This window comes from Neodiprion fabricii, chromosome 4, assembly GCF_021155785.1.
Source record: "Neodiprion fabricii isolate iyNeoFabr1 chromosome 4, iyNeoFabr1.1, whole genome shotgun sequence".
Lineage (NCBI taxonomy): Eukaryota > Metazoa > Arthropoda > Insecta > Hymenoptera > Diprionidae > Neodiprion > Neodiprion fabricii.
The window spans coordinates 34,795,313-34,812,227 of NC_060242.1; the positions used below are offsets into that span (position 1 = coordinate 34,795,313).

A 16,915-nucleotide genomic window follows, 5' to 3' on the forward strand; every position below is an offset into this window, starting at 1 on the left:
ATGGGTAATACACTTACATCAGCCTCGGTCGCAGCTACGGAAGTGATATCACCAGTATTGCAAGAGCCTCATGTTAAATCCAAGCCACATGTTCACAAGACCTTTGAAGGCGAGCCTCCTCCGGAATGCCCCATGCATAAGCCCAAACCTGAACAGTCGACTAAAATTGTCAGTGAATGTCCCATAGCTAATGTTGCAGATGGTGACATTAATCCTCTTAATATGGTTAGTGCAGTCATAGTCGCTTTAATCAAAGATAGGAAAAACGACTCCGAGTGTTTTCTTCTCTATGTAAAAAATCAGTCTATTTGTAGTAGGTGAGCTGTGATTGCAATGGCCCTATACTATTATCATTCCCATCTTTCATTCTTCTTTAGTGATTTTGTGCTCACCAAAAAATTGTACATTTCATTGAAATCTAAATGAGGGAATAATTTAGAATGAATATTGTTTTATTGTTTCACATATTTGGTTTGTAATCCAAAGTTCTCATTATAAGCAAAATATTAATGTGTTGCATGTTAACTGAAAAAAGAAAACATCGAAATATTCTTCGACAACCTTGATATTACAAAATCTTAATGCACACGTGATTGTTTGATAGAACGCTGTTATCTTAGCACAAACTATTGTTCCATTGTTTATCATAACAAATGAATGATTGACTAAGTAAAATATCATCTCAATACCAGATGCCTGCGGGTAATCAGCAGCCTGCACCCGATCAGCCTTTCCCACTGCCCACAGAGAGGCAAGTATCTTCAATCCCAAAGGCAAGTGATGAAGGTAGTTTCTGGGTGTACCCATCTCAACAGATGTTCTGGAATGCCATGTTGAGAAAAGGTTGGCGCTGGAAAAATGACGACTTGGCACCAAAAGATATGGATGACATAATCAAGATTCACAATGCTAATAACGAGCAGGCTTGGCAAGAGGTACTCAAGTGGGAAGCACTTCATGCTAGGGAATGCGGTAATCCCAGATTGCGAAGTTTTGGTGGCAATGCGACCAAATATTCTCCACGTGCTCGAATTCGCCACTGGATGGGGTATGTTGAAAGAAATATCCATAATTATTCTTAATTCATTTCAGCCTCATATAATGTGTAGTAATAATATCATATTACGTATTTTGTTGAAGGTATGAACTACCTTTCGATCGCCACGATTGGATTGTGGACCGATGTGGGAAAGATGTGAGATACGTAATTGATTATTACGATGGCGGAGACGTTGATGAAAAATATACATTTGCACTGCTAGATGTTAGGCCAGCAATGGATTCTTTAGACAACATTTGGGACAGAATGAAGGTGGCTTGGTGGCGCTGGAGATACAGTCGTGAGGATAGTAACCAGCAGACTACAGCAACCCAGTCAGGATAGACTACTGTACATACACAAAAAATAGTATATCATTTCTGCTATCACTCATACTTGTATTATATATCTTATCGTTAATATGTTAATAAAAATTCAGAGAAACAATTTTTGATGGTACTTGAGTCCATATCATTCCATGCTTGTCTGGAGAGTGCAATTTTATGTTTATCATATTGCTCAAATTAATTACAAATTAGCACTAGTGCATATACAGCTTATGAGTTAATGCTTGTCCAATTCATTCACCAAGGGCAAATATCAAGATTCATGCTACGTACTGTAATCCCATGGAATGAATCAGATGATCTCATGTAATAAGGACGACATTGTTTTGATCCCACATCCGACTCATTAACATGTCCGTGAAATATTGGAAATTACACATCAATTATTTTTATATCACACCTCTGAACCAAAGAAATGGATAAGGCATAATCACCCACGATAGCTAAGTCTCTTATTTTCAAAACTGACCATTTATAAAGTATCCATTTCATTAAAATGTCAATAACTACGTGTCTTTTACTGTTGCTTAAATCTTAGTTACAGCCACTGTTTACGTCATTTTTAAAATACTGTTTTTTCATGTTGCCGAATATTGAATATTAATATTTTTTTTGCATGTCACTTCTGTTCGCTGTATACCAATTAAATAACATCTAATTTATTCTAGAGAAATTATTTTGCCAAGAATCGTTTTGAAGCTAAATTATACTTTACTAATCTGTAATATTGTTACAATAGATCAAATCTGATCCATGTTGCAAACTTTAAACCGTAAACATGTATCGTCAATAAAATCATTTTCCTAGCTTGATTTAATTAGAACTGTTTGATCACTTCTTTCGGCTTAACGAACCCAGCTATTTTCTCTAATAACTCCTGAGAGTTACAAGATATTTAAATTTTAACATCAACGCGCATAGATAGAAATCACGAGTGTATATCATAAGTGTTTACGATATTTTATTGAAACTCGACGTATCTGGTCATATGGAGAGTACTTAGGATTAATTTATATCTGTGATAGCAGTAAGAAAACACAAGAAAACAAAGCTAATTAAGATATAGGTTTGATTGTCATCTTAACTCTGACAGGTTCATATATAAGTACATTTACAAATCAAATTCCAAAGAGTTTCTGCTGTTCAGGATCCCGTTCGCAACCGATGAGGTCGAATGTGCTGCTGATAGTAAATTGACAACTCTGGTACATTTATTGCTCTTGACGTCTAGGTTCATATTATATTATTTCTAATTCGAGCAGAAAATTTATTGACATAAATGTAAGTAAAATTCTTTATTATATTCTCGGCAACTTGCATTTTTAGAAAATTTTTTTATCTATAACTGAACTTTAGAATACAGTTTCATTAAACAGAAAATAATAATTAAAATTTACAATGGGATTAATGATTTTTACAGTGAATTTTGGACCGGCTTTGAAATTTTGCAAACAATGCTTAGATTGTGTATGCTGCTGTGTTTGTTGTGTCCATCATGGGGCTACGAAGTGGAACAAATTACTGAGCCTCTTCTGTTGGGCGAAGGCCCACATTGGAATGCATTGACTCAATTATTATACTTCGTAGATATTACTAACTCAACCATTCATGTTTACGATCCTTCAACTGGTGTTCACAACTATACTACACTTGGTAAGATATTTTGATAAAATTCAGATCCATAAACATTAGCAAGTAAAATTTAATAGAAGTGACAATAATCAAATTATGGTTTTGCAAAATGAAATTAATCTGTGCAGTCAGATACGAAATAGTTCATTCGTAAATGAATTATTTCCTGTAATCAAGCGCATTATCAAAATCACAATCAACATATTGTTAATACCTATTAACAGTTTAGTTAAAGCCACAAGCATTTTAATTGTATGCATTATTCATGACTAAAACAAAATCATAATGTCTTAAATGTTAGGAATGGTCAGTTTCAGTAGACAAGATGGAATGACATAGTAAGCTTCACCATATTTTGATAGGAAACACGAGACATTAAATTAAAGAAGGCTTGAATGGTCATACCAGGTATTTACGAAATAAAAAATTAGTTTGCAAAATCATGTAAATGTTATAATGGTGCTTATTTTTTGATGTGAGAAACTGATTAATCTCGCTTATCGATGTCTGTTTAGTGGAAAGATAACAGGATTGATAGCAATAATTGCAGTACATTGATTAAATGATATCTTATGATGGAAGGAATGGGCAAATACAAATTACTATCGTAGGTGTGAAGGAAACTCAACCAATGCGAGTTGAAAAATATTGATTTATTGGCTGATTCCAGATTTCTAATAGATTACGTCAACAATCAAGGCTACCCTAACGATGTGGTTTATTTGTTTTTTTTTTAGATGGTGGGGCGGTAACTTTTATCATACCGATAGCAGGAAAAACAGATGAATTCTTAATTTCAACAGAATTAGATATAAGACATGTTATATGGGATGGACAGCAGGATTCAACGCCAGAATCATCAATTATTTATAGCGCAATACAAGATTCAGATGGTTCTAGATTTAATGATGCAAAAGTGGACCGCTCTGGAACACTTTGGGCAGGTAAACATGCAATTCTGTATAGAAATGTTGGTGTCAAGTTATTTTATGTGACAAAGTCAAGAATCATTTTTATAAGATTTTGCTTGTTTTCTACTGACTCTTATTTGAACCAACAACATCTCTAAAAAATAATGTGCATTTCTACTTTGTAATTGGCATGCATAAGTTTTGCGGATATGTGATTGTGAATTGATTAATTCCACAGCTCACCGATTCCTCTTAGCAATTTAATAATTCGAAATTATCATTTATTTACAGGAACTATGGGGCCAGAGGTTACGGCTGATGTAATAACAGAGAGAACTGGGAAATTATATCGAGTAACACCATATAGCTCAATTACAACACAATTAGAAGATCTTTTGATTTCAAACGGTTTAGCATGGTCTGCGGACGGAACTATGATGTATTACACAGACACTGGTGATAATACCATTGATTCCTTTGACTTCAATGCAACTGCTGACAATCCATTGAGTAAGTTGGGATTCCCGTCAATTATCTACGTGTCCTAAAAAACTTACAGTTTTAGATTCAAGTAATAAATCTGAAAACTTGTTTAGGCAACCGACAACGCTTATTCAATTTTACCGAACAAGCAATAAATGGTACCAGCGATGGGTTTACAATTGATACTGATGGAAATCTTTGGCTAGCATGCTATGGTGGATACCAGGTAAAAATATCTGAAATATCGCGTCAATGATGATATATCAAATAACTACAAAATTCTCATTCTGTCAATGATTTGTCTTATAAATTTGCACATAATTTGTGGGATATAATTGAATAGGTGATAGTTGTGAACCCTACAAACGGATCATTACTGATGTCTATTCCACTCAACTCTTCAAAAGTGACATCATTAGCTTGGGGTGGACAAGAATTGGATGAATTATATGTAACCACCGCGAAAAAGGGTTTGTCAGATGATGAGCTCACTAATTATCCTGAAAGCGGTGCAACTTATAGAATAACAGGGCTTGGATCAAGAGGTTATGCTGGAGACAACTATGTGATGTACACAACGACAACAACGTCTGATTCAAATTCTCTGCATTTCACAAAGATTTCTACTTTTATTTATGCATTCATTATGTTAATACTCACTTGTAGTTGATGCTGAAAATAACTCTTGTTGTATTTATTGCAAAAATATCAACATCACTAGCTGACAATTTGTGAGGTGACGTAGTGTACATGATTGAAGGCATGGTTTTAGATTGGCCTTTTTTTTTTATATTGAACTGACACCACAATCATTCGGTATGCAATATTACTTTTTAACTGGCAATACTATTAATGTATCTGAGTTCACGATATGGCAATACCATTTATATATCACCTTTATTTACCTTTCCGAATTATGACTGCAGAGATTACCAATTCATTGCCTGTGTGCAACTATCAGTAATTATTAATATAACATAAAGCCACTAACAAACCCAAGACAATTCCAAAAATATAATGAATATTTATTATATCCATTTACACATATCAATAGGTTTCAATTTACTGACTCTATTGAGATGCAATAAAAATATCAATCAAGTGAAATCTGGATAAAGGAAATTCTCCAATTGAACTGGTTGTAAGATTTCTTAACTTTCAAAGAAATTAATATGGGATTATACCAACCAACGTGTACAATATTTTGTTACTATCTACATTAATTATTTGTGAAGGAAAAATGAATAATTTATGTATTTTATTGATACAATGTTGAGTGATTAACATGTACATTGTTTGACTTAACAGGCAACAATATAAATTATAAAAAATCTTGACTATCCCCTTCCCAAGCATATATTTATTTCTACAGCGACGATTGCTCTCAATACTTTGTATTTGCAATAGCTAATCGGAAGTTCGCTTAGTTGTCGTTTGAAGAATTTGCAAGCATTATTGTGAAAATATTATTGGTAAGTAGCTAAAAAGAGAATTCACGAATTTAGTCTACTCGAAATCATGTATAATGGCTCATAACATGATTATCATATTTAGAGTTTTAAATACTTTTTCTTATATTATATTTCTTTTTTATTAATTTTATTATATATTTGTCTTGTGTCTTCAGTCTTCACTGAGTTCTCTAATCCCCCCCGAATTCAGGATCATCTTCAAGATTCCTCAACTTTTTAAATATTAGTTGTGATTTATTTCGTAAATAACATGTTTTTTATCTTTCCATAATTTTTCATTCATTACTCCAACTAGCAGATTAAGTTAATGCGAGAGACAAGCAAAGTTGCCGCATTCCCGCGCCCTGTCTTCAAAGTTTTAAATGTAAGCAAAAATTTGTTCCAGTTTACAAACTGAAATTGTTAATATATTTCGAATGATCCAAGCTTGATGATACCTTTAACTAATTCCATCAAGATCTATAAAGCTATTAACTGTACAAACTTGGTTGAATTGCTCACATCTCAATTTTAGAAGTCATAATCTTGAAAAAAAAAAGTATTATTAACTACCAAAAGATGGTTATTTTTTTTTTTAATTTGACAGTATTTTATTTCAATTCAATTTGTGAGAAAAGCAACGTAAAAATGTTATCAAGATGCGAAACTTTAAACAAATGTATAACAATTGAGAATATATTCCTATTAAGGGTGTACAAGTTACTGTACAATGTTTCACTAATTCTCCTGCTTTCATTATTGAACGATTTTTATGTAGTGATCCATTCTCACATAATTGGGTGATGTGGTAAATAACGAACGCAGTTAGAAGAACCGCAAAGGCAGGGCGTATCACTAAGATTGTGGACGGAATTTGCTTCTTCCCCCGCGTAATTGAAGGTAATTTCTTCACCTTCTCCTATATCACTTGACGCAAATAAACATAATCTAGGCACTATTCCTTCTATTCTAACTGGCACGAGGGTAGCATTAGGTTCACAGCTATGGTTGCAATATCGGCCGATGTTTCCAAAAAACTTTGGATCAATACAAGTTTTTATAGTTCGATGAATTAAATGCTCGGAAACAGTCAAAACATAATTCATTGATTTCCCACGTTTGTTTGTTTCTATTCTACATTTTGCCTCCTCTATTCCTATTACCTCGCCAGCATATTCACATATGAATTGTCCCTTTTTAATTATTTTCATAGTTTTCAAACCGTAACCCTTCAGTTCTGTCTGTGACACTACTAAACAATCCAACGGACCATATTGTACTAGTCTGTTTCCACAATTATTGCGGCACTTACAATGTTCATTGCACTCAACAACGGGACCTGATATTTTTTCATCTAAAATACAGTCGTTTACGTAATTGATAGAAAAACGAGTGCAGGAACAATTTTCCACGCACATCTGATCACACATGCAACCGCTTGAAAATTCAGATTCAAACTCTTCAAGATCTACACCTGGCCCAGGTATGTTTTTGACTATGTAAATAATATCTGCCTGTACATGTTCGTACAGATCTTCACAACCTTTCGCTTCCATCGTTATAATAAATTTGAGTCAACAAATTTGAAGCAACTCAATAGATACTTCAGAAGAAAGCAGCACGGAAATTAAAAGAAAGAAAAATATTTGGTTGAGATAAAAATGCGTTAATAAATGGTAGGTGAACGACAGCAGAGTTTGTTTATCGGGCAGCACTAACCTTCCAAAAGCCTCCGACCGATGACTTGAGTGATTGAATAGTTTCGCCAGATGGCATTGGAATTATCTTATATCCTATGAAAATAATTGCACCAACAAATGAAGCTTTCACAGTGAAACGTAAAACTTTGCTTGACAGTGATGGTGGAGGTATTCTGTAAGAATAAAAGTAACAGAAAATTACAATAAATCAAAATATAATTTTTGAACTTGATATTTTTGGTCAAGTCTCAGATTGAATCAGAGCGTAAAAAGAAATGTTCGCAGTGCTGATCAAGGAATGTTTAAAAGTTTTGTATTTCGAAAATTGACTGACCTTAAAATAGGTGGAATTTCTGACGTCTTCACTTTGCCCCAGTGTTTCACAATTCCAGATACATGTCCGATTCCAACAACACCTACTACTCTAACTGGCATAAAGCTGGTTGCAGTGCGTTGTGGGAGACATGCGAGTTGAAGTGAGTGTGTCAGGTAGAGATCCCGTTCCTTGACAAAGACCTCGCCTAGTATCGGAAACTCCCCAGTTATCTCAGCAAGCATCTCTTCCAATAAATCTCGGCGTTTACAACGTTCAACTTCTTCCTTACTTATTGGTCCTGTTGATGCCAATAAATGCCATCCAAGTTTCAGAGTCTGCCACCAAGACAGTGAGCTCAGTGCTCTCTGAATAGTTATATTGATTGGCCGATCACCCATATGTACCAAACAGTTTGGTACATTCTTTGCCTGGTGGAATGCAATAAAAAATCATTAGTGATATCTTTATGATAGAAAAAAGACTGTGAAGTTTCTTGTTTTCTTATAACGATAGTCTCTGTACCTCAGCAAAAGCTCGACGAAATTCTCCACCAGGAGCCATTCCAAGCTCCTTAGTAAGACGAGCAGACATGTTCAACAAAAGAATGTACATCAGTCCATTGAAAAGCCCATTTTGTTGAATTGTATTGCGGATATTTTCTGAAAGTGAACGGTGACCATCTTGTCAGTTGAAACGATAAGTTTTGAGGCATTGTTTATTCACTCTTTCAGTGAATAGAAGTATGCAGGTTTCATTTATATGACACGAAAAAAGGTAATAATAGGATACAATTAAATATTTCATACATACCAAAACTAAGTTTCTGTGCCTCCTCAAGTATTGTCTTTTCGTCAAGTTGTAAAATATTGACCCTAGCTTTACAGAGTTCGACCATGACTATATGAGGTTGAACGGCCTGAATCATCTGTGCCAATATAAATGTCATCAATACATAATAATGTATTTCTCAATACTCAATAAATATTATTAATTACTTTGGCAACATCATTTTGACTTTCCGTACTGAAATGGGCTGTTCCCACTAGATACAATTTGCTTCCACTAGACGCTGTAAGTAACGTTACTGTCTCTGGTAAGTTATTATCAATAGAAGTATCATATTCCTTATCATCAGTATTGTGTGTAGATACTCCAGCATCGACGTCATATTCTGGACCGGATCCGATGCTTTCTGCAATCAATAAAGTAAATTCATGCAAAAAACTTTAGTAACAAATCAAACGTAACGTTTCAATATTAGAAAACATCATGAAACCACAAACAGTCTCCAGTTGAATTTTGAGTACGGGATACACATATTGGCACACCTTGAAATTTTTTATATTTACGTATCTTTCTATAGTAAGACGGCATGATTAGATCTATTACGGTACACGTTATGATAAGTGCTGTGTAGAATAGAAATTATGTCTGTAGTTCAGCATTGATTTCATTATCCTATTAGCTGTCTGTTATATACCTCTATGAAGCCATACAAATGCAATAAGAAATCAGGTACCCGAAGTGACTTATATATTGCACAGTTAGAAAGCACATCAAATCTCGATATATAACTAATCAATCTGATTTACTGCCTGATTTTTAGAAATTGGGTATTTAACTGCTTTCCAATATACAAAATGTTAAAATCGTGCAGTTATCAAACTGCATCATTACTATTCTAATTTCAAGTGCTAGCTATTGAGATTGGTACTGTGTAAAAATTACAACTAGTGTAATTTTTAAGATGGAAAGATTATTTATATTAATCTTGACATGAAGATCATGTGAAGTGTAAACAATAAGTATTTAAGAGCTAAAGTGTTATTTGCGTGCTATTTAGTAAAAATACTAGACCAAGACTGCAGTTCTTGCATTCAACTGATTATATAAAAAATACTAATACAACGTGACTGTAGATCTATGCCAAAATATGATGCATTACGTATCGTGTCGTCTTGTGTCTGTCACAACGGACGTCAAATCTTGATATAGAATTTAAAAGAAGTTACACTAACTATGTTCACCGTTATCATCGATAACAACTATTTCACTATCAGGTGATTCTGTGCGTATACGTTTATCGCCAGTATCTTGATCAGTTTCATGAGTTTTATCATCAGGAATTGAAACAGAGGACGACTGTGGTATCACATCATCTTGAGAAGCAGATTGACTGCCAGATTCTCCTATAAGGAAGGCCTCGGTCAATGCATGTTTCTTCTGACCAGGGTTCGGATTGTGATCACCCCTTTCGTTCATCATAGTGAGATGCTCATCTTCTGTCATTTGTAGTAAGTTTTGCCTCTTAAAATCCCCAATTAGAGGCTCTTTAGTTTCATCTTGTTGTGACATTATTGCTTCAAACTATGTAATCAAAAACATATCTGGTAATTAGTTAAACTGCATAATTTCATATTATCATTTATACATTGTTTTGAATCAACCTCTTAATACTCAAATATAGATTATAGATATGGTCAGTAAAAACAAAATCATGATCAGCATTATGTTACTGCGTCAATGGAAAGTTATCACATTTGTTATATTTTGAAGCATGCAGATATGTGGTCAAGTGAAGGTACAAGTATTTAAGCAAATTCAATTTCCATAGTGTTTTCATTTTAGTGAGACTAGTAAATGATATGAAGCAAAAAAAAAGTAATATTTTATAAGTTTCACGTTTCTGTTTTACACGTCGGTGAAAATTGTGAAAACTAGCGTGACAATGAGTCAATGTGACCGTAGGTCTTGATTAATTTTAAATGGGTCAACAATCTTCTCATTTGGTGGAAAGATTTTCATATTACAAAGGCAACTCCATTGTAAAAATATCTACATAGACAGGCACGATCAATTCTGAGTGTTTTCGTAATGCGAATGAAAACTACATACACTCAGAAGACGAGAAATTTTTAATGATCTAGTGAATAAACATGTGATTTTAAAGGGTCCATATTGCGCAATGCCATAACCTCTTTTCGAGTTGTAGAATACATACTTGGGCGAAAATGAGATGTACTATTTCACGGCAGACTTTGACGATTACTGAGAATGATTTATTAGCCGTCTTTGATTTTTATCAACTATGTACGTAATCTGAGAAATTTAAGCAATCACAGAGTCAAGAGAGTGGTAATAAGCGATAGTAATATGGTTGGAAAAAAAAAAACACAAGACGTAACGTAGACACGTACTGACCTTGAACCAACAGGTTTAGCATTAAAGGTGAATATTTAGAACGTATTTCCGTGTATTAGTTTCTATCAATTTCGAAGCAGAAACTAAAATTTATATCACGAATACAATTGGGAATGACAAATGCAAATGATGGTTATGCATTTTCTAAATGCGAATCGTGGATGCAACCATTGAGTTACCACTAATGCAGCCAAAGCGGCGCTACTTGTATTGTCAAGAAGAAATGAGGTTATGTTATTTCAGGCATTTCCTTATTACATACACATGCATAAGCTGTGGTATGCATAAATGACTAGAAAGTCACTATAGTATGCATAAATGTTACTAAAAAGAGAAGAATCCTGGTTATTACATTGTTACAAATTAGTATGTTTTCCATCAAATGGTATTTAGGTATTCGTGGCATTCGCGACATTCACGCCATCTTCACTTACTTGAACGAACTTACTTACTTACTTACTTCACTTACTTACTTGTTTGAACGAAAATAAGTTTTAAACATATATATAGTAGTGATCAATTATTTTTCATTACCAAAAATAGGATCGAGCCTAGGCAATATCATCACGCAATCAAAGGTTTGATCAAATCCTCATATTCGTGCATAAGTTTTACTGTAAATAAATTAGTTGTTGAAAACATAATAAGTTTAATTGAATATCTCTGATAAATCAAGTGACGTTACAATAAAAGAGTTCCTACCACTGTGTTATATACTCATGTTTAAATTCTAACAACTGGAGCTCGTAACGTTGTGTGGATGATTGAATGGATATGCGATCAAATCTATGCTATTAACTTCAATATGACAGTGTCAGTGCTGGTGTCGTACTGGTTATGCATAAGTCATTGACACGCTGTAGTGTTTACCCGCAAAAGAAACATGGACAGAAATGACTTTTAACATATATTTATTATGTAATTCAATGTTTGCGAATCGCACACCTCATATGATCCTTAAGTTTTCTCACATTATATAAATATATACATATACATACATGTGTATATATATATTGTATATATATTGTATATATATTTGCATATGTTGTTATTTTGAGCTATATTTTTTCTTACATATAATCTTATCTAAGCAGTAATGAATGCATTTTTAGTTTCTTGTGCAAATTGAAAGGTATCAAAATATTTTCTATACGTCATAAAGAAAGCAATTTTATTATAATGGACTTTCCCTGGCCCAACTCTAGTAGGACAGCAATTGTTAGTTACTTTATTTTTATCATCTACTTTTCTCTCATTTTTTTCATCTTTGGGAATATTTAAGGCCATTTTATTCCACAACATAGGAAACTTGGTTGATTAGATATCGAGTCATTTGAAGTATTTGGTTCGAAATAAGCTACTTTTACCTTGTGCCACTTTGCTTTTATGAAAAATATAAAACCTCAAATTTGTATGCAACGAGTATAAGGATAGAGTGCTGGATATCAATGATCAAATTATCAGCCCAGATATCAATTCTGTAAACTATATATTTTTAATTTTATGTTACTCAAAAAGCTCAAAAATAGGGTTAAGGAATCTTGTACACTTTTATACATCGTGGAATAATTCACTGACCAAAATTATAACTATCTAAGCTTTACTTTGCATTGTATCTGAACATTCTCATTCATCTATTTATTGTACCTATATTGAATTATATATCAGCTGTATAATGCACTATAAGATTTTTCAAATTATTTGGGCTATAAAGTTTGTCTAGTGAATACATCAATAAAGTTTTGATTAACTCCGAGCTTAGATTAATATTGGATATTTTAACATCATTAGAAATAAGTATCCATCCGCACTACATTTTAGAATTCTCAATATGATTTCAAATCTTTGAATAGTTGGATCATGTGTTGACGGCAGTGATATATTGTAATTGAATATTACTAGCCTCGAAATATTCAGCACTCTACCTGGTACATGTTTTCTCTTAAATTCTGTTGTTTTTATTTTATTACCTCAAAGAATTACCATAAAACACCTACTTGTCATCAATCCTTAAATTAGGTACATTTAGTTGTTGATAATTTTTTTTTCTTTTGTTTTTCTTTTACACATATAAGCTCATTCAATATAATTATAGAAATATTTTTCAGTGCACATTAATTAATTCTAACATGACAAATAAACGACGAGCTATGCAATACGCATTCCCTGTTTTCGACTTACTGTATAGATTCTGACTAGTACGTTAACGTAATGCCTTTATATATAATCTACATTAAAATTATGCTCGCATTTAATTGTGATATAATGCAATATGTGAAGCGAGATCTGTACTTGCAATATACACTCTTAATGTTACAGGGTATTCAACATCAATTTTGATTCCATAACAGATAGAATAACATTGATTATTTGACTATTACATCTTCTTTTCGTTGACAGTTACAATTTTGTTTGAACACCCTGTATCAAGATGATTTAATAAAGCGTTAAGTATTGACTTTAGACTTAACCGAAATTAATTCCATCATTACCTTAAAATATTTACTGCATATTAAGGAACATTCATTTTCGACGTCTATAAAAACAGTGCATTTACTGTGCGCAATATTGATTGCACTACATTAATATTATTAGTATTATTATTATTATTACAGTATGTCCATTTAATCAAGCCTTGTGTACACATCAACCCCTAACGAAAAAAATCGTACATTTCATACATTGTCTGTTTCTCTTTGTATAATAAATAATCAGAAATATAGTAGTTTAAGTTGCTAATATGCAGTGAACTCGATATTGCAGAAATACTCAGTTACTCATTAATATTGTTGCAAATATTTTTGTGTAACTCGAATTCCACACGCGACCCTAGTCACGATTGACGTTCAAACACATTCTGTACAAAAGAGATAAGATGCAGAGTCAGCCTGTATAAGTTTACATCCTATGCATTACAGATGTTAGTGAGATGATGGACAGTAGCAAATTACGACAGAGTAGAGCTTACAATATAATGCTGAAATGCCTTATAACTGGATCGTAAATAATTTATATTCACGCGAGAAAATTATTTATCTGCATCTAAATTCATTTCTTGAATTTACAAACACAAAATGAATGCAATGTATTGTTACCAATGGTTTCTTATACACATATAACAAAAGTATTTTTGATAAGCAATGGGAAATATCCAATTTTTGGTTCATCAATATGTTTAAATCTCAGTGCCATTGTCTATAGAAACAATATTGAAGCACGGTGCTTTGATTTTGAGATATTCAAATTATGATAGAAAAATAATTACGTGTATTTTATAAATACGTATGTCTTGTGCAGTAAATAATTTTTATTGAATTCAAGTTTTCAACAGAGAGCTACCTAACTACTCCACGACAACTGGTAGAAATTAGAAGGTTGTTTAAAATATTGAGATCAGTTTATAGTCACATCGCTTTTCAAAGAATTGCTACATTTCGTTAGTTCTGAAATTCGAATACTTCAAAATGGTAAAATCCTAGGCGTTGAATTATAGAAACTGCATATGTTAAAACGTAAGTTAAACAGGGTGTCCAGCAACACAGGACTTAAAAATTCTCGTATAAGTCTCGTATTTTCCCGCTCATTTTCTGAAAATTCCCGGATACTCATAACATTATTTTGAGCTGCATAACTACGGAATATTAGCTGTTTTAAATAGTAATCTTTAAATACGGATGATACTTATTGTAAATAATATGCTCGTCGATGAACAAAAATTTCCAAATCAGTTGGATATCCCGAAAAAAAGGGTTGAGCATCCCTATGCCCTGCTTAAGACATGTATCCATGGCAGTTGTAGGTATATGAGATGTGTTAAGGAAATTGACGCGAAAAAGGAAAGACTTACATGGCTTATATTTATTAATAATATAACTAGATGAGTTATTATATAATATTTCGAAGATATGATTGTAATCTAAAAGGAGTTGAGTAAGGGCTCTCATTATTAGACCCAGGTCGAAATTTTATGGAAGTTCCATTTGATGAAAAAATTCCCGGTTGCTATATAAAATGCCCGTATGTTTCCCGCATTTTCAAGAGCAATTTCAACTTCCCGTACAATTCCCGCTTTTCCAGAAATTCACGGTCGCTGGACACCCTATTAAAAGGTCAAGAGAAAAAAATTTAAGGCGTCCTTCTTTAATTCAAAGACAACAAACTGCTGTACTATCTAATGCATAACTGAACTTACTACAAATGAACACCTATTCAAATTTTTTGGCGTTAGTCGATTAATGGGTAGAGTACCAAAAACACAGATAGAATCAACTAAATTGAATTCTATGTATGAAATATTTACAATGCCTTCAATTAAACATCCATTTACAATTCATAAGAGTATGGTTTCACATGTATAATTAAAAATAAAAAGAAAGGTTACGAATGAAAAATTGGATGAGGACACTTGACTGCTATTGAGTTTGTAACGGGCCTGTAAAATAGTTTAACCACTCAAATATGATATGCTGCATGCATGTATATTTAAAATGCACGTTCATTCTCCAAGCTTTGATAAATAGGCTATATTATGAACTAGCCAATCAATTTATATGCGAATACTAAAATGTTTGGTTCATGTTTTGTTAGTAATCACTGGCGTAATAATTGGTATTCACAATCATTGGTATGTAAACAAAAAATATTTTTCATAAATTTATATCTGGCACACAAATCACACGTAAGAAATCTCTTTTAAACAGTGATTACCTAACAAATATTATATGATAGTTGGATTGAAAAAATATCTTGTATTGTGCATAAATATAACATTATTACGTGTATTTTGATACACGATCGATAAATCTGGCATACTTAATCAATTCATACAAAATAAATTATCTAGTATTGTTTGTGTGAATTTTTCAAAAAAATATTATCATTTTAATTATTTTAATGAATTTTCTTGCTTCATTAATTAAGAATACAAGAATTTATTTTCAACGAGTCCCCATGTGTAAATAAAACAACATAAATCACATGCTGGAACATTTGGTAAAATTATGTTTGAAACATACAATTTTGCTAACAAAACCGTATTGAAACGTATTGCATATCAATTTAACGATTTATAATCACGGATAGCTCAGTGTAATAAACTTTCAATCATTTTATAAAAAACTAAATGTCTAATCTCGGCACTGCATTCGTAAAAATGAAGCTAGAATAAAATGTTACATCCCAGGAAGTTCTTAACCAGCTTAGTACTTTCTCGCTTATACTATATTATTTAATATGATGCCTAAAATTTGGGTGTAACTCAAATTCATAGAACAAATTAAGAAGGAAAAAAGCCAAGTACCAAACAGTAACATTATGAAACGTGGTTTTCTGCTGCTGACCAAAAAGTTCATAAAATGTTTTTACACCTCTTTTGGAGATATTCAATTGATCTTTAAATTGCATAAAAAGTTGTAATAGGCACTATTATGCAAGTGTACGAAATTTCAGGACTCGTGTGGGCATGCAGTCACTAATTACTTCATTATATTATTATAGTGCAACGACTATTCGTCAATAAATAAAATAATAATCTATCGGACTAGTATGGAATAATAGGCCTGCCCGCGTTAATATTAGCTTTACCCCTCAATATATCGTTTTGAACTAATTACTCACATTTTAACAGGCAAAGATATGCAGTTAGCTTAACTTTATGCGCTTTGATTGGATGGTGCTCGATGTATCTGAAACAATATTTAAAAATTTAGGAACCTTTAGTATTCTGACATAATCAGATCAGAGTATATTCAACAGCTACACACAATCAACAATCAAATAAAAATTTTAAAATAAAATGCTCTTTCTATACCCTCTGATATGTTCCATAAACGATGA

General features: G+C 32.7%; 4 protein-coding genes and 1 long non-coding RNA gene across 14 annotated transcripts in view; 3 read left to right on the top strand and 2 right to left on the bottom strand.

Moving 5' to 3' along the window:
• LOC124181577 (holocytochrome c-type synthase) lies at positions 1 to 1,486 on the top strand. Its single transcript, XM_046568263.1, has 3 exons — positions 1 to 225; positions 693 to 1,048; positions 1,141 to 1,486. Exons 1-3 carry the CDS (start codon positions 1 to 3, stop codon positions 1,382 to 1,384), a joined length of 825 nt encoding a protein of 274 aa, XP_046424219.1. The 3' UTR covers positions 1,385 to 1,486.
• On the bottom strand, positions 716 to 11,532 carry LOC124181575 (traB domain-containing protein). 6 transcript variants are annotated; one of them, XM_046568256.1, is made up of 8 exons: positions 11,433 to 11,532; positions 9,898 to 10,246; positions 8,875 to 9,071; positions 8,690 to 8,804; positions 8,402 to 8,538; positions 7,898 to 8,307; positions 7,583 to 7,736; positions 716 to 850 (listed from the first exon to the last, which is right to left on the bottom strand). In XM_046568256.1, exons 1-8 carry the CDS (start codon positions 11,493 to 11,495, stop codon positions 809 to 811), a joined length of 1,467 nt encoding a protein of 488 aa, XP_046424212.1. In that variant the 5' UTR covers positions 11,496 to 11,532; the 3' UTR covers positions 716 to 808. The 6 variants fall into 6 exon arrangements, with proteins under 6 accessions (XP_046424212.1, XP_046424214.1, XP_046424213.1 ...); XM_046568258.1 differs by lacking the exon at positions 716 to 850 and adding an exon at positions 1,186 to 1,388; XM_046568257.1 differs by lacking the exon at positions 716 to 850 and adding an exon at positions 3,651 to 4,473.
• Positions 2,841 to 6,407, top strand: LOC124181576 (regucalcin-like). 2 transcript variants are annotated; one of them, XM_046568261.1, is made up of 5 exons: positions 2,841 to 3,039; positions 3,756 to 3,962; positions 4,221 to 4,439; positions 4,526 to 4,638; positions 4,756 to 6,407. In XM_046568261.1, exons 1-5 carry the CDS (start codon positions 2,841 to 2,843, stop codon positions 5,080 to 5,082), a joined length of 1,065 nt encoding a protein of 354 aa, XP_046424217.1. In that variant the 3' UTR covers positions 5,083 to 6,407. The 2 variants fall into 2 exon arrangements, with proteins under 2 accessions (XP_046424217.1, XP_046424218.1); XM_046568262.1 differs by lacking the exon at positions 2,841 to 3,039 and adding an exon at positions 3,357 to 3,426.
• The window catches only part of LOC124181578, a 7,338-nt gene continuing 1,925 nt past the window's right edge, over positions 11,503 to 16,915 (top strand). Inside the window, exon 1 of the long non-coding RNA XR_006870510.1 lies at positions 11,503 to 11,658. This is a non-coding gene — a long non-coding RNA (uncharacterized LOC124181578). The remainder of the gene's footprint in view (positions 11,659 to 16,915) is intronic.
• Positions 11,975 to 16,915, bottom strand: part of LOC124181573 (DNA-binding protein RFX2) — an 18,488-nt gene continuing 13,547 nt past the window's right edge. For all 4 annotated transcript variants that reach the window (XM_046568251.1, XM_046568253.1, XM_046568250.1 and 1 more), the window contains one exon: positions 11,975 to 16,764. In XM_046568251.1, coding sequence (XP_046424207.1) covers positions 16,721 to 16,764 — 44 coding nt within the window. In that variant the 3' untranslated portion in view covers positions 11,975 to 16,720. The remainder of the gene's footprint in view (positions 16,765 to 16,915) is intronic.

Excerpts from the sequence above, each read along its gene's own strand:
- LOC124181577 (XM_046568263.1), top strand. The coding sequence starts at position 1 with ATGGGTAATACACTTACATCAGCCTCGGTCGCAGCTACGGAAGTGATA. Across the intron at positions 226-692 it reads ACATTAATCCTCTTAATATG|ATGCCTGCGGGTAATCAGCA; the intron begins GTTAGTGCAGTC and ends TCTCAATACCAG. Across the intron at positions 1,049-1,140 it reads CGAATTCGCCACTGGATGGG|GTATGAACTACCTTTCGATC; the intron begins GTATGTTGAAAG and ends ATTTTGTTGAAG.
- LOC124181576 (XM_046568261.1), top strand. The coding sequence starts at position 2,841 with ATGCTTAGATTGTGTATGCTGCTGTGTTTGTTGTGTCCATCATGGGGC. Across the intron at positions 3,963-4,220 it reads CTCTGGAACACTTTGGGCAG|GAACTATGGGGCCAGAGGTT; the intron begins GTAAACATGCAA and ends ATTTATTTACAG. Across the intron at positions 4,440-4,525 it reads AACTGCTGACAATCCATTGA|GCAACCGACAACGCTTATTC; the intron begins GTAAGTTGGGAT and ends AAACTTGTTTAG.
- LOC124181575 (XM_046568254.1), bottom strand. The coding sequence starts at position 11,495 with ATGTCGCGAATGCCACGAATACCTAAATACCATTTGATGGAAAACATA. Across the intron at positions 10,247-11,432 it reads ACATACTAATTTGTAACAAT|TTTGAAGCAATAATGTCACA; the intron begins GTAATAACCAGG and ends TTGATTACATAG. Across the intron at positions 9,072-9,897 it reads CGATGATAACGGTGAACATA|AAAGCATCGGATCCGGTCCA; the intron begins GTTAGTGTAACT and ends TATTGATTGCAG.